Below are 16,140 nucleotides of genomic sequence, written 5' to 3'. Positions count from 1 at the left end.
GCATGGATGTGGGGAGGAGGACTAGAAGGTGATGGCTGCTGGGGAGGGACAGTGGTTTTTGTTTGTTTGTTTGTTAAGGAATTCCTCCAGAGACATTACTTTCCTTTATTATGTGTGTACCTGTGTGGTGGCCTGTGTTCCACCTGTGGTGGTCAGAGAACCTGGGGAAGGCAGTTTTCTCCTTCCGTGGCGTAGTTTCTGGGGATCAAATTCAGGTAATCAGGCTTGGTCGTAAGAACCTTACCTGGTAAGCCATCTTGCCGGCCCTATTGCTTTCTTAACCATAAACCTAAAAACAGGGTGTTTGGGGTCCTGTATGTATACACATTATCATGGCGATGTATGTACCGCTATGCTCCCGGCTCCAGCCACCAAGCCGCCTTTCTCTTCCTAACACAACCTGAAGTCGTTTCTGTCTGTCGGCCTTTGACTTGAAGTTCCTCTATAATGGAACAGTCATACTCCTGAACGCCCATTGGGTTTCGACTTAAATGTCACCTTAAAGAGGCTTTCCCTTACTGAATTTCTCTTACTGATTCAGTGTGATTGTTGTTGTTTTGTTTTTCAAGACAAGGTTTCTGTGTAGTCCTGGCTGTCCTGGAATTTGCTCTGTAGACCAAGCTGGTTTACTCATTCACAAAGATCCACCTGCCTCTGCCTCCTGAGTGCTGGGGTGGGATTAAAGGCGTGCACCTGGCCGGGCGGCGGTGGCGCACGCCTTTAATCCCACCCCAGCACTCAGGAGGCAGAGGCAGGCGGATCTCTGTGAGTTCGAGGCCAGCCTGGGCTACCAAGTGAGTCCCAGGAAAGGCGCAAAGCTACACAGAGAAACCCTGCCTCGAAAAACCAAAAAAAAAAAAAAAAAAAAAAAAAAAAAAAAAAAAAAAAAAAAAAAAGGCGTGCACCAGCACTCCCAGGCTCAGTGTGAATGTTTAATGCCTGTTACTCCAATAGCTAGAAACCTTGATTGTTACTTTGTTCTCTTCTGTCTCTGTGCCTAAAATAGCACTTGTTGGTTGGAATTTTTTGTTTTTTTTGTTTTTGAGACAGGGTCTCTCTATGTAGCTCTGGCTGCCCTGAATCTTGGCTTCTAGACCAGCCTGTCCTCAGACTCATAGAAATCTGCTTCTGCCTCCTGTGCTGGGATTGAAGGAGTGCGCACCCCAAGAACAGCACATTATTGAATAAAATAGATACACATTTACAGAAAGAACAAACTGCAAGTGTGGTCTTTTCCCAGCTTACTCTGAGTACCCTTTGGCATACAAACCCACTTTTCCCCTGACGCTTTCCTGAACTGGAAGCTCTTACACATCCCAGAGCACCTGAAGTCCACACCTCTGTGTCCAGCTACACCCTCACTTTCAAAACGGATGACATCTTCCTTTAGCACTCTTCCAGTCCAGTCGGCAGATTCTGTAGGGCAGGGCCTGCGCCTTTAATCTGAGCCCCACCTGCTCTGGTCAGACAGGTTTGGAGACACAGGTCAGGGGAGGGAGACTGGGAAATACTTGCCGAGCCAGCCAGGAGCTAGGCAGTTCCTTTCCTGGGATCCTCCGCCTCTCCGCAGATGTAAAGTAAGAGGGTATGGTGGGTCCAAAGGGCAGGGGTAGGAGGGGCCCTAGAAGTGAACAAAGAGAAAGAGTCTGCCCACAAGCAGTGGACTGGAAGGTGGCGGGGAGGAAAACGCAGGAAGGCCTGGGAACAGCCGCACTAGAGCTGAAAGTCTGAGTACAGCCCAGCCCGGCTGAGTTGGGTGAGCCTGGCAAGGGGGGCGTTTCGAAAATGACTGCCTCCTGGAATGGGGACTGAGGAACTGGGTAGCCGGCAACTGGTATCAGCTGCCAAGAGAGTTCAGGCGGGGATCTGCGGGGCAAAGGGCAAGTGGAAGGGTGAAGGGGCAGTTTCTCTCTAGCATGATGCTGAGTTCCTCCCATTCCAAAGCCAGAGTGGCCATGAATCCGGGGGTTTTGGTGGAGAGAGTAGAAGGCAGGTGTGGGCGTAGGCTGAGGCCACAGCTGCCAGGGCTTGTGCCCCTGACTCAGCCCTGTCCTGCTGGATGACACTTATTTTGAAAGTGTTTCTCCATTTCAGCCCTCCGCCGCCGCCGCTGCCCTGTCTGTCTCAACTCGACCTTCCTCCACACTGTTCTCTCTAGAGTCCCATGAGGCCGGCTGCTCTGGTGAGTTCCAGTCTGAGGAACTGTCCCGGGGCCAGAAGACAAGGTATTTTCACAGAACTTGCCCACTCCCTTTAGGATGGTATCACCTTGGGATAGACCTCAGAACTGAAGCCTCCTCGCAATGACAGAACCAGAACCAGAGACACTGGCCCTGCTGGAAATGAAGGGGCCCGAGGGTCCAGAGAAGAGCCCACCACAGGCTTTGGTCCCCACCGGCCGGCAGCCAGAGGGAGAAGGTGGGACTGAGTCCCCTGGAGCCGAGTCCCTCACCGTGGCGTCTTCAGTTGGTTCTCCCGTAGTCAGAGAGGGCCCCGAGGATGGTCCAGACAGCACTGTGAGTGAGGCCGCCACTTTACCCTGGGGAACCGACCCCCAGGCCAGCGCCCCACTTCCGGACCCCCCAGGCTGGCGAGATATTGAACCAGAACCCCTAGAGTTGGAACCACTCACCAAGTCGGAGGACCCACTCAAAGACGATGCCAGCTTGCTCCTTGAGAAGACAGTTAGGGCCTTCGTGCCCATTGACTTACAGTGTATCGAGCGGAAGCCCCAGGAGGAGCGCATTGTGCATCGGGAGGCCGGACAGGGCGAGCGCAGGAATTTCCTGCCAGCCCGACTCAGCTACCCCGAGCCTGCAGAGTGCAAGTGGGCTGAGGCCGTTGTGAGACCCCCTGGCCGGTCCTGTGGGGGCTGTGGGAGCTGTGGAGGCCGCGAGGCGCTGAGAGCCGTGGCCTCGGTGGTGGCTGCCCTCATCTTCTTCCCCTGTCTGCTGTATGGGGCATACGCCTTCCTGCCCTTCGATGCTCCGAGGCTGCCCACCATGAGCTCCCGCTTGATCTACACCCTACGCTGTGGGGTCTTTGCCACCTTCCCCATCGTGCTGGGTGAGTCTGGGCCGTGGAGAGGGCTACCTAGGAAGTGGGCTAGAGGGGCTTGGTTGGAGTGGTTTCTCTTCATTCTGCTGGAACCACTCAGGGCGTCCCAAACCCGCCACTCTCTGCTCCCGCTGTTGCAGAGAGCGCTTGTGTCCTCTCTGCAGTCCTGACCCAAGAACCATCTTCCCGAAACCCTGCCCAGCCCTCCTGCCGGTTCTGACCCCATGTGCTTCCTCCCCTGCCAGGGCTCCTGGTCTACGGGCTGAGTCTGCTGTGCTTCTCCGCCCTCCGGCCCTTTGGAGAGCCGCGGCGGGAAGTAGAGATCCACCGGCAGTATGTGGCCCAGTCCGTACAGCTCTTCATCCTCTACTTCTTCAACCTGGCCGTCCTTTCCACCTATCTGCCCCAGGACACCCTCAAGCTGCTCCCCCTGCTCACCGGCCTGTTCGCAATATCTCGGTGAGCAGGGCCTGTGGTGGCCACGGCCAGGGCAGGCGGGAGGGAAGTGAAGGTGTTGTTAGAGCCTCCGGGGGGGGGGGGGGGGGGCTGCAGGTCTGGAGATCCGAGGTCGGGGTTTCTGCATGTGCACCATGCGGCCGTGAGCCCACCCTGTCTCTTGCGCTTCGCTGGGTAGCCAGCAGGTGGTCAGCTCCCATCTTCCTTTCAGAAGTTGATCTCAGAGGCGTGCCAGTGGGGAGCTTTTGAATGTTGTTTGTCTTGGTACAGAGACTCGAACCTATTGCCTCATACATCTAAGCACAGGGCTGACCATCCTAACCTCAGGTGTCATTTAGTATGTCCACTGAAGGTGCTCCTCTAGTCTGTGACACTCCATTCAAATAGCTTTAAAAATTGGCTATAGGGGACATTTTTTTTTTTTATAAAGATTTAATTTATTATGTATAGAATGTTCTGTCTGCATGTATGCCTGCAGGCCAGAAGAGGGCGCCGGATCTCATTTCAGATGGTTGTGAGGCACCATGTGGTTTCTGGGAATTGAACTCAGGACCTCTGGAAGAAGAGCCAACTCTCCAGCTCCCTATGTGGGACGTTTTCTGTTTTATTTTGCTTGAGACAGTCACCATCTCACTATGCAGCCTGGACACAAACACTTGGCAATCCTCCTGTCTCAGCCTCTTAAATGCTGGGATCACCACCTTTCCAGGTTTTAAGAGTTCTAATTGCTAGAAAGTTCTTCCTTATACAGTGCTACAAACTGCCCTAAAGGCGATGTAGTGGCTGCTCAGGCCTGCAATCACAGTACTTGGAAGACTGAGATAAGAGAGCTGCCCAGCCAGGCGGCAGTGGCGCACGCCTTTAATCCCAGCACTCGGGAGGCAGAGGCAGGCGGATCTCTGTGAGTTCGAGGCCAGCCTGGGCTACAGAGTGAGTTCCAGGAAAAGCGCAAAGCTACACAGAGAAACCCTGTCTTGAACAACTTAAATAAATAAATAAATGAGAGAGAGAGAGAGAGAGAGAGAGAGAGAGAGAGAGAGAGAGAGAGCGCTGCCCAGAGTTCAAGCCAGCCTGAATTGCATAGTGAGTTCTGGGCCAGTCAGTCTCAAAAAACAAAATGAGCAGAGGCAGGCAGATCTCTGAGTTCGAGGCCGGCTTGCTCTACAGAATGAGTTCCAGGACAGCCAGGACTACACAGAGAAACCCTGTCTTGAAACCATCCCCCCAAAAAAGAAAAGGAACAAATAAATGAACTTGTCTGATGCCGACCTTACACAGACCAGTTACTGCACTCAAAGGGCCTCCTCTTCGTGGTTAAATGGCTCCGGCCCCTCCCTCTCTGGCAGGAAATCTGCTTGTCGGTGAGCAGAGCCTTGGTTAAGGGCGCTGACCTTTACCCAGAGGTAGTTTGTGCTCATGGCAGTCTTAATACTTTTCTTTCATTCAATATGGAGTCATCGGTGAGTTTTATTTTATTTTGGAGACAAGATCTCAAACTGTAGCCCACACTGGCCTGAAACTAGGTAAATCAGTCTGGCCTCAAACTCTCTGCAATCTTCCTGCCTCAGCCTACTGGATATTGAAAGTGAGCTTTTGTTTTGTTTTGTTTGAGACAGGGTCTTTACATAGCTCCGGCTGTCTTGGAACTTTAGACCAGGATAGCCTCAAACTCAGATTCGCCTGCCTTTGGCTCCTGAGTGCTGGGATTAGGAGCCTGTGCCACCACCCCCAGCAGAATCTTGGTTTCTTTATCTGCAGAGGGTAAATAGAAAACACACTGGAGCTGTCTAAGAATGAGAACGGAGCCTGGTGTGCAGTGGCGCCTAGTCCCAGCCACCACTCAGGAAGCAGAGGCACGAGAATCAGTCCATGTTAGAGGCCATACAGGGCTGCACAGTGAGAGTCCAGCTCCTAAACAGACCAGAAATGAAGGAAAGAGCTGGGAGTGGGGGAGACACTGAACCAGGGTGCAGCTCAGTTAACTGAGGGTATGCCTGGCATGCATGGGTTGTAGCTTCTCCCAGCCCCCTGGGGCAGTGTGCCTGTCTGGCCCCCTGGGGGAGTGTGCCTGTAATCCCTTCATTTGGGAGGGTGAAGGCAGGGCTGGGGGTGGGTGTGCGCTGGGGATACAGCTCAGTGGTAGACCACTTGCCTACCTTTGTGAAGCCCTGGACCACAACTAAGTTTTTGTTAATATCTATAAAATAGAAATGACTCAAGAAACTGTAGAACTGGATGCCTAGGGTGGAGTATCAGAAAAGAGGAAGACAAGTTTGGTTGGTTTTTGGTTTTGTTTTTGTTTTTTGAGACAGGGTTTCTCTGTGTAGCCCTGGCCATCCTGGAACTAGCTTTGTAGACCAAGCTGACCTCAAACTCAGAGATTGCCTGCCTTTGCCTGCCAAGTGCTGGGACTAAAAGTATGTGGCACCACTGCCCGACAGGGGAGGCCGACATTAAAGTTGAATTCTCATTTAATTCTGAATCAACGCAAGTGAACATTTAATTGTAATTTAATCAAAAACGAAATTAATTGGGAAAGTAAACACTGGGAACATATATATTAACCGTATGTGTGTTTGTAGTAGTTAGCAGTAGTCCCAAGTAGCACCAGCCTCGGCACCCGCTCCCCTCTGGTCTCCCGCTGTCTGTCCCTGACCTATTGGCTGGGCCCTGGAGAGTAGATAACCCTTGTCATGCTTCCAAACAGGCTGATCTACTGGTTGACCTTTGCTGTGGGCCGCTCCTTCCGAGGCTTTGGCTACGGACTCACTTTCCTGCCGTTGTTGGCCATGCTGATGTGGAACCTCTACTACATGTTCGTGGTGGAGCCGGAGCGCATGCTCACTGCTTCCGAAAGCCGCTTGGACTACCCGGACCACGTTCGATCCCTCTCTGACTACAGGCCTCGCTCGTGGGGCTGAGCTGCTCTAGGGCTGTGCAGGGTCTTTCAGGCCTTCCCTGAACCAGTTGCAGGCCTGGCCTTTGCCCAGATCCTGGACCTTCGATGTGAGGAACCTTGCTACTGCCCCATAGGGGCCCCATCCAACGGGGCCCAGACACCCCAGTTCTCTCCTAGCTGTTGCGTTACCCCTGGAGCGCCAGAGCCTAAGGGAGAGACTGGGGAAGCACGCTTCCTTCTTGGGCAGCCTCCCACCATGCCACACTAAGGCTAAGGCTGGATGGCTGCCTCATTCCCCAGCTTCCTGTGGGCCACAGGTGCAGAGCCACAGCCCAACCTGAACTGTCCTTGCCAGCTGTCTAGATGAAAGGTCAAGGAGATGAAAAACTGCCTAAGCCCAAGAGTAGAGGTTGGTATCACATCACATAAGGGCTTTGATATCTTTGACATTGGGTGAAAACCTTCCTAGGGGGCCTGGGTTCAAGGCCCTCTCTACCACTGGACTAACTTCAAGGCTTTTTTGCCTCAGTCAAGACTCTTACAGCTGTTGCCTTCCCTCTCCCAACCTGCATGGGTTCCTGTAACCTTCCACTTTTCAAACTTCCAAGAAGTCCCGTTATAAAAAAGGTGGGGTGCAGAGATGAAACCTCCGAAAGAAGTGTGTGTGTATGCACATGTAGTGGCTGGGATGGCAGAGAGACTGCCTGCCCACTTATATGTGTGAGTATGTAATAAATCACTGCCAGCCTCCCACGGCTCTTTCTTCCTGCTAACCCCCAACACCCTCAAGGCACAAGCCACCTCCTAAGCATCCAGTTCAAGGGGTGGAGGATGGTTAACAGAGCCTTGGGGAGAAACCACTAGGATTGGTGAGAAAATGTGCCCTCAATAGAAATTGCCTTCCAAGCCTATCTCTGTCTTCCCATTTGCTGAAACCAGCCAGGCATGGTGGTGCACGCCTTTAATCCCAGCACTCAGGAGGCAGAGGCAGGGGGATCTCTTGAGTTTGAAGCCAGCCTGGTCTACAGAGTGAGTGCCAGGGCTCCACGGAGAAACCTTGTCTCAGAGAGAGAGGGAGGAAGGGAAGGAGGGGTGCCCGGTCTGGGCTGGAGAGATGGATAGCTCAGCGTTAAGAGCATCTGTTGCTCTAGCAGAGGACCCTGGTTCAGTTCCCATTACCCATATGGTGGTTCACAACCACCCGTTAACTCCAGTTCCAGGGGATCTAGTGCCCTCTTCTGACCTCCACAGACAACACACACACACACACACACACACACACACACACACGCAGACAAAACATTCACACATGTAATAAAATACATAAATCTCATTTAAAACATTCACACATATAATAAAATACATAAGTCTCATTTAAAAATAAGAAATTGGAATCTTTCATGGAAAAAGTATCTATTTCATGCCCCTTAGGGCCACCAACCAGTCATTCTCATTGCAGACCTTCAAGTTTTATCCACAGGGAAGGGGAGTGGTAAGTGACAGAGGAGGAAACTCCAGTAGGGCCCTTCCCTCTTACCAGTAATTCCAGCCTCTCCCTAGGGGAGGAAGGACATCACCCAGGGAGCCCCCCGCAGTTGAGGCTGGCTTCTGAGGTTCTGCAGAAAAGCAGATCACAACACTGACCCTCTACCATCCGACAGTTCGAGGCGCAGCAAGGAGGGTGTGGTCCTGCCTTTCCCTCTGGAGAATGGGTTTCAGTTTATGGCCTGGTACTCAGAAAACTGCTTGTGGCGCAGCAGCAGAAACAGGCCTCCCCCCAGCAACATGAGTCCTGGGGTTCCCAGGGCCACTGCCATGATTCCAAGGACTAGTGGAGATAAGGCGTCCACTGGAGGGATGCCCACTCCCAGAAGCATTGACCTAGAGCGAGAAGGTTAAAAAAAAACACAAAAAGAGGTCAACAAGCTTAGGAAGGGAGGCTGAGGGGCTCAGCCCTCCTCCACTGTGCTCTCCCCAAATCCTAGGTTCTTACCAGGAGAGATAGTGTTGGTCCCAGTAGCCAGGGCCTGTGGGATCCCCAAATGTCAGATTGAAGGCACAGAAGTTGTTCGGGGACCCAAAGAATGCTCGGACAATAGGTGACTGAGGGAGAGAATATGCCAAGGTGGGGTGAAGAGCGGAAGCCTGGCAGGAGAGGGCTGAGTCTCGGCCCCGCTGCTTCTGAGAGAAAGCCACTGGTCGCCACTGCATGAAGCCAGATGGTGAGGAGCCCCACAACAACTGGTCCAGCTGGAGAGGCAAAGGAGGCAGGTGAGATGGACCAGCCTGGGCTAACCTGTGTTCCCCCTCTCCCAGACTGCATGCCACTAGCAGTACAAGCACTAAGGCCAGTAGGAGTCCCCAGTACTGAGCGTGGTTCTGGAATCGAGCAGGGCCCAGTCTCTCCAAACACAGCCAGAGCCTGCCCGCCCTGCCCTTGCTCCCTCTGGGCCCCAGGTTAAGGAGAATCCCTTCTGAAGATCATGAAGCACTGTTTTGGTCTGCTTCCTCGGAGGGCAAGAGATGTCAGGCGATACATTAGTACAGCCCAACACTAAAAGGAGCCAGAGAAAGTGTTAAATAATAAATGGGTGTCCGTGTGTGGTGGCGCATGCACCTAATCCCAGCTCTCAGGAGGCAGAAGCAGATGAACCTCCGTGAGTTCAAGAGTTCAAGGCCAGTCAGGACTACAGAGGGAGACCCTATCTTAAAAAAACAAAACAACAAAACAACAAACAAACAAATAAACAAAACCCTTTAAAAAATGGCTGGTGGTGGCCGCTGGTGCTATGGCTCCGTGACTGAGAGCTTGCTGCTCTTGGAGAAAACCCAGATTTAGTTCCCAGCACCCATGTCAGGAGGCTCACAACCATTTGTAATTCCAGCTCCAGGGGATCTGACGCCCTCTTCTTGCCTCCCCCAGGAACTTATCACACACTCAGACACACATACAAACTAACAAATCTTTTTTAACACTAATACGTGGTTGGTTGAGTTTCTGGGGTGTTAACGGGATCCCACTTCTCTCCCCGCCCATCTGCCTCCCCCTGGAAACCTGACCTGGAAGATGGCAGGAGCATACTCGTCATCGATGGAGTGCAGCTCTTTGACTGTGGGGCAGGCAGCGCCCGTACCCAAGGCGGCTACCTCTAGGCCGAATCGGGAGTGGTTTCCACGAGGAGAAGCTCCAGCCAGGGTAACTTCTAGCTGGCAGGCATCTGCTGTGTGCAGGAGACGAGGGGGCTGGGCAGGTCGGCCAGATCCAGAAAAGGCCTGGACCTAGGAAGGAGAAAGCCATGTGGGGAGATCGGAGCTTGAAGGATATTTCCATCCTCATAAATCAGCTTTTTTTTTTTTTTTTTTTGGTTTTCCGAGACAGGATTTCTCTGCGTAGTTTTGGTGCCTGTCCTGGATCTCGCTCTGTAGACCAGGCTGGCCTCGAACTCACAGAGATTCCCCCTGGCTCTGCCTCCCAAGAGTGCTGGGATTATAGAAGTGCGCCACCACCGCCCAGCATAAATCAGCCTTTTGAGTTCCTTCCCCATAGCCTCACCTTCAAGGCCAGGCTGCCATTGGCAAATGCTCCAGCAGGGTCGTCTACAGGATGGCCTTGAAAAGTGGCGCTCAGAGTGGCAAGATCCAGTGAGTTGTTGACATTGTTCCAGGAGAACTCAGCCAAGGAGTAGGGAGGGTATGGTTTTCCTGAGGGCTGGGCTGCCCCCTCGGGCACCTTGGTGCTGTCAAACTCAAGCAGCTGGGGACAGGGTGAAGTGGGATGGGGCTTGCCTCCCTCTGGCTTTCTCTTGAATATTGTTCCCGCTCAACCCACCCCAAACTGCACCCACTTCACCCCCCCCCCCCCCCCCCCCGTCTTAAACCCTCCCCTCTCCCTTGGGGTAGATGAACTCCGTCCCTGGGCTCTTCTCTCCGAGCTCTTCCAGCCCCCTCACCCTGGTGAAGACAAGAGCAGACGAAAACTGGATGCTGTTCTTGGGGAGCACCATCAGAGCCCCCTCAGGATCAGGAGACAGTAGGAGACTCCAGTTGACACTCAGGACACTCTGAGTGGTGTTGGTGGCCACCAGCACCACAGCTGGAGGCCCTAGGGTGCTCCATACGTAGTGCAGGGTAGAGTTGGTGCCCACTGCCTGGATATGAAGCAGGTTCTGGGGAGTTGGGCATCCAGAAACAACCTCCATAGACACCTGGAACGTGGGGTAGTGGGGTGGAGAGAACAAGATCAGGGATGATCACAGGCAAAACAGCAGGCCCTGGGCAATGCGAAGGCCTTTGAGGACTAGACAAGAGGATGTGTGGAAATTGAGGGGCTCTTGGAATCAGGGGCAGATGTAGGGTTGAGAAGAAACAGGGTAGATTCAGGATTACCCTGACCCTGGTGAGGAGATCAAAGCTCAGGGCTGAGAAAGCTTTTTAAATCCCCAAACTTGCCTGTTCCTGAGCTACACTAGCTGAGCGGTGGTTGACACCACCAGAAGGCAGGAAGCAGTCATGTGGGCTCTCTTCACAATCCTTCCCATCACTCCTGGCTCCATGCTCACTCTCCGGGTTGATACCTCTCTAACCTCCAGCCTCCACCCCTCTGTTGCCCCAGATTCCCGTCATTGTGGACAGGTTGTATTTCTGGAATCATCTGTGACTTTAATTTCAGAACCCTTACCTGGCGAGTCTCTTCTCCCAACATGCCAAATGGAGCTGCACACACGAGACTCAAAAGGAGCCATGGGGTGGGGCCACAGGGGACCCAGCCCCAGGAAGGTCCCCAACAGCGGCACATACAGCTGCACCAACTTTAACTCCGCGGAAGAGGCTCAGTCACATGACTCCCTTCCTCCTGATCCCTCTAGGGGGCGGGCCACCAAACCAGTTCTTAAAGAGACCGCGTCCTCTAGCACGGACGTCAACACAAGTTGGAACAGCATCAGGAAGACTGAAGGTAGGCCTGCAAAGCATTCCAGAGCAGCTGTGCAAACACACTCCTGCCTCTCCTCAGACACCCTGCCAGTCCCATCCAAGTTACCTGTGGTGAGCATGCCCAGATGTAAATTCCATATGGAACCTGTACATTGCTACTCTGTGGTAGGAAGGTATAGAGGAACTGTTGTATTAGATTGATTTAAAGGAACCCTTTCCAGGGTGGAGGTGGCTCACACCTTTAATCTCAGCATGCAGGAAGATCTCTGGAGTTCAAGGCCAGCCTCTTCTACAGCCTGATCTACTAGTTCCAGGACAGCCAAGGATACACAGAGACCCCAGCTGGGAAAACAAGACAAAACAAGAACCCTTGGCGGGCTGGGCCGTGGTGGCGCACACCTTTAATCCCAGCACTCAGGAGACAGAGGCATGGGCAATCTCTGTGAGTTTGAGGCCAGCTTGGGCTACAGAGTGAGTTCTAGGAAAGGCGCAAAGCTACACAGAGAAACCCTGTCTCAGAAAAAAAAAAAAAAAAAAAAAAAAAAAAAAAAGAACCTTTGGGGGCCAGCAAGATGACTCAGTGGGTAAAGGTGCTTGCCCCAAGTTTGACATGACCAAATGGTGAAAGGAGAAAAATAATTCCCAGAAGCCATACCCTGACCTACACATGCATTTTGGAGTATGCGTTGTCACCCATTGACTACATAAAATGAGTAAGATAAAATGTGCAATAATAATAATAATTAAAGAATTCTCAGGTATGATAGTCTCAAAAAACAGAAACAAGTCTGGAGTGGTGGCTTGCTTCTGTAACCCCAGCTTTTGGAAGTCTGGAGTTGGAGGGCCACCGTGAGTTTGAGACCAGCCTGGATTACAGAGTCAGCTCCAGCTAGAATGAAGAATTGCCTTTAAAAAAAAGGGGGGGGGGGGGCGGGGGAGGACTGGAGAGATGGCTCAGAGGTTAAGAGCACTGGCTGTTCTTCCAGAGGTCCTGAGTTCAATTCCCATCAACCACATGACGGCTCCCAACCATCTGTAATGAGATCTGGTGCCCTCTTCTGGTGTGCAGGCATACATGCAAACAGAACACTGTATTGTATACATAATAAATAAATCTTAAAAAAAAACAAAAAAACAAAAAACAACAACCTGGAAGGGCTAAATAGCATGCATGAAGTCCTGGGTTTATTCTGCCAACCCTCAGGAAGTAGACACAGGAGAATCAGAAATTCAAGTTCTGGGGCCTGTGAGATGGCTCAGCAGGTAAATGCACTTGACAAGCTGGATGACCTGAGTTCAACCCCAAGGACCCACATGGTGGGAGAACCAACTTCTGAAAGTTTGGCACGCGCGCACACACATACACACATACACACATACACACACACACACACACACACACACACACCACATAATGAAAACACCCCAGAGGGTTCCTTTTGATGATATATTTATTGGATTCCCAGGTACGAAGGTTTTCTTACTGGAAGAGTGCTGTGGGATGGTCTGTATGTCAAATGTGTTGCTCTGATTGGTCAATAAATAAAACTGATTGGCCAGTAGCCAGGTAGAAAGTATAGGTGGGACTAACAGAGAGGAGAATTGAGAGAACAGGAAGGCGGAGGGAGACACTGCCAGCCGCCGCCATGACAAGCAGCATGTGAAGATGCTGGTAAGCCACGAGCCATGTGGCAAGGTATAGGTTTATAGAAATGGATTAATTTAAGATGTAAGAACTAGATAGCTAGAAGCCTGAGCCATTAGACCAAACAGTTTAAATAATATAAGTGTTTGTGTGTTTATTTTATAAGTGGGCTGTCGGACTGCCGGGGCTTGGCGGGACCCGGAGAGAAAATTCTCCAGCTACAGAAGAGCTCACAATTTTATTATGTTTTATTATGAAGTTACCACAGATAATAATCTAAGAGAGCAATACAACAATTTATCAAAACATGTGCTAAAGGCATGCTCTTTTTGCTTAATTTTGTTTTGTTTTGTTTTGTTTGAGACAGGGTCTCTCTACATAGCCCCGGCTGTCCTGGAACTCACTATACAAACCTGGGTCCTCTGGAAGAGCAAAAGTGCTCCTAACCACTGGACCATCTCTCCAGCCCCAGCTTAACTGTTAGAGAAATTTGAACCAAGTGTCCTGGTAAAGCCTTTAATCCTAACTAGCCAGTGCTATATAGAACACATTGTTTCAAAAAAAAAAAAAAAAAAAAAAAAGATCACCTACTTGAGAATGCTGATTATACCCCCAATCTGGCAGCAGTGTTTTCTGTTTTGGTTTTGGGGGTTAGTCTGTGTAGCCCTGGCTATCCTGGAAGTCACTCTGTAACCAGGGTGGCCTTGAACTCAATGATCCTCTTGCTTCTGCCTCCTGAGTCCTGGGATTAACAGCATGTGCCATCATCACTCTGTGGGATCTCCTGTTTTAAAGATTATTTTGTTTTGTTATTGTTATTTGTTTTGTTATTATTTGTTATTTTGTTTTGGTGCCTGTCCTGGATCTCGCTATGTAGACCAGGCTGGCCTCGAACTCAGAGATCCGCCTGGCTCTGCCTCCCGAGTGCTGGATTAAAGGCGTGTACCACTACCACCGGCTTTGTTTTTATTTATGTGTGCATGCCACATGTGTGGGTGTATCTGAGGATAAAAGAGGGACTTTCTCCTGGAGCTGGAGTTAGCTATGAGCCACCCAATGTAGATGCTAGGAATTGAACTTGCTTCCTCTTGGAGAGCAGCAAGCTCTTACACACTGAGACCTGGCATCACACTGTAGTCTAGACTGGCCTTAGACCTAGAAGAATCCTGTTTTGTAGCAAGTCCAAATAAAGACATGGAGACTTATTTAAATTTGAAAGCTTGGTCTTAGTTTAGGCTTGTCCCACTAGCTCTTATAAGTTAACTCATTTATTTATTTTTTGGTTTTTTGAGACAGAGTTTCTCTACGGAACAGTCCTGGCTGTCCTGAAACTCACTTTGTAGACCAGGCTGGCCTTGAACTCACAGAGATCCACCTGCCTCCGCTTCCCAAGTGCTGGGATTAAAGGCTTGCGCTGCCACCCCTCGGCCACCACCACCCAGCCCAAACTATTTATTTTGGTCTATGTTCTGTCATGTGGCTTGTTACCTCATCTCTCTGTACTGTTCATGCTGCTTTCTCTGTATCTGGCTGGTGACCCAGCCTTTCTTCTTCCCAGAGACCTCTCTGTCCCCAGAAGCACCTAACTCCTTCCAGCCTAGCTATTGATCATTCAGCTCTTTATTAAATTAGTCACAGTGACACATCTTCACACAGTGTAAAGGAATATTCTGCAACATTCTATCTCAGCTTCCTGAATGCTGGGTCACCGTGCCTGGCCTTTTAAATTAATGTGATGTAAGTGCAGGTCAGCCTATCTGAATGGAATGGCAGAAGTCATAAAGCCAGTACAGCTGCTTGACAAAGATCCAGCAGAGCTGAGCCACATCATGGCCGCCATGCCACCTTTGGTTTTCATCTCCACCTGTTACATACTTGGGGGGACTTTTAATCTTTGTACAATTTGGGGATATTGGATTGATGGAAAATTTCTTATGAATCATTTATGCCTTCTCCCAGGAGTACTGCTTCTAAGCTTCCCCAGGAAAGTCCTGTACACACTGCCCCTCCTGCTTTTAGGGGGATATCCTTATCTACTTGAAGGTCTTCCTTACCTTGGAGGTTGTGACACACAAAAAAGGCAGAGCTCTCTTTATGAGGCTATGAGACATTCTTGAAACATCTGCCCCTGTACTTACTCAGGGACAAGATAGTCAAAACAAAGTAAACTTAAAAAGTCAACAAGATTCAGTGGGCTAGAGGAGTTGGCCACAGTTCAGATTGCAAACCTCTTCCCACTATACACTCAGGCAATTACGTGGCATATACAGCAACAAAGTTAGATTAGCTGAAGCTACCTCTGCCCCACAAAGAGACTTATATTGATGAGCAAAGTATGGAATGGAAAGATAAAAGAATGAGATGTCAGGACCTTTCTTTAAAAAGTTAGCACAAGCAGAGCCACTATGGTATCATTTGAGCAAAGAACAAAATGCCAGGATTAGACATAGACAACTTCTACAAAGATATAAAAACCTTAGGCCAGAATTTGAGTAACTGCAGCAGCTTTGGCCTGAGGACTTTCTTGGGCACTCTGATCACTGCTTGGGACATGGCAATCTGCCTGGGCTGGCTTATAAATTGTTTTGGTCTAGCATTCTTGAAGCAACCAGAGCTACAAACCTGAGAACAGGCTGTCATATGCCTCTAGATTCTTAAAAATTGGGTTATGGAGTTACTGAGTAAAAATAATAATTCATTTAATCAATGTCAAAACTTGTGGGAAAATGATTGGAAAAAACTCTCTTCTGTCATAGTTTATCAATGAAGATTAAAAGATGAGCAAGAGGAAATGAAACACATGTCCAAAACCAAAAATTTTATGACCTACATTTGGAACAACATGAATCTATCCCTGCTTACTAAATTCTGTATAAATAAAGCAGCACTCTGGCTGCTAGTCAGTCAGGCTGCAAGATTCTCCCAACCATCATGCCTGGCTCCTGGCATGCCACGCCGTGCACGTGGAGGTCAACGGACAATTTTTGGGAACCATTTCTTTTTCCACCCACTACGGTATTTGGGGACTGAACAAATGTCACTGGCTTTAGTGGCAAGCATTTCTGCCCACTGAACAATCTTACTGGTTCAGCAGATTTTGTCTCAGAGACAAGTGTAATACAGGCTGGTCTACTTGCTATGTAGCTCTGAC

General features: G+C 50.4%; 2 protein-coding genes across 2 annotated transcripts; one reads left to right on the top strand and one right to left on the bottom strand.

The window, feature by feature from the left end:
* Window positions 1–1,278: 1,278 nt before the first annotated feature.
* On the top strand, window positions 1,279–7,151 carry Tmem79 (transmembrane protein 79). Its single transcript, XM_059264785.1, has 4 exons — window positions 1,279–1,577; window positions 2,095–3,066; window positions 3,303–3,516; window positions 6,221–7,151. Exons 2-4 carry the CDS (start codon window positions 2,304–2,306, stop codon window positions 6,432–6,434), a joined length of 1,191 nt encoding a protein of 396 aa, XP_059120768.1. The 5' UTR covers window positions 1,279–1,577; window positions 2,095–2,303; the 3' UTR covers window positions 6,435–7,151.
* Window positions 7,152–7,785: 634 nt separating this feature from the next.
* Glmp (glycosylated lysosomal membrane protein) lies at window positions 7,786–11,237 on the bottom strand. Its single transcript, XM_059264784.1, has 6 exons — window positions 11,091–11,237; window positions 10,363–10,617; window positions 9,966–10,166; window positions 9,473–9,691; window positions 8,406–8,662; window positions 7,786–8,293 (listed from the first exon to the last, which is right to left on the bottom strand). Exons 1-6 carry the CDS (start codon window positions 11,205–11,207, stop codon window positions 8,128–8,130), a joined length of 1,215 nt encoding a protein of 404 aa, XP_059120767.1. The 5' UTR covers window positions 11,208–11,237; the 3' UTR covers window positions 7,786–8,127.
* Window positions 11,238–16,140: the final 4,903 nt, after the last annotated feature.

Source organism: Peromyscus eremicus, chromosome 6, assembly GCF_949786415.1.
Source record: "Peromyscus eremicus chromosome 6, PerEre_H2_v1, whole genome shotgun sequence".
In the NCBI taxonomy this organism is placed as follows: Eukaryota; Metazoa; Chordata; class Mammalia; order Rodentia; family Cricetidae; genus Peromyscus; species Peromyscus eremicus.
Note: the sequence above shows the minus strand (reverse complement) of the source record. Positions and strands in the feature narration are given on the sequence as shown.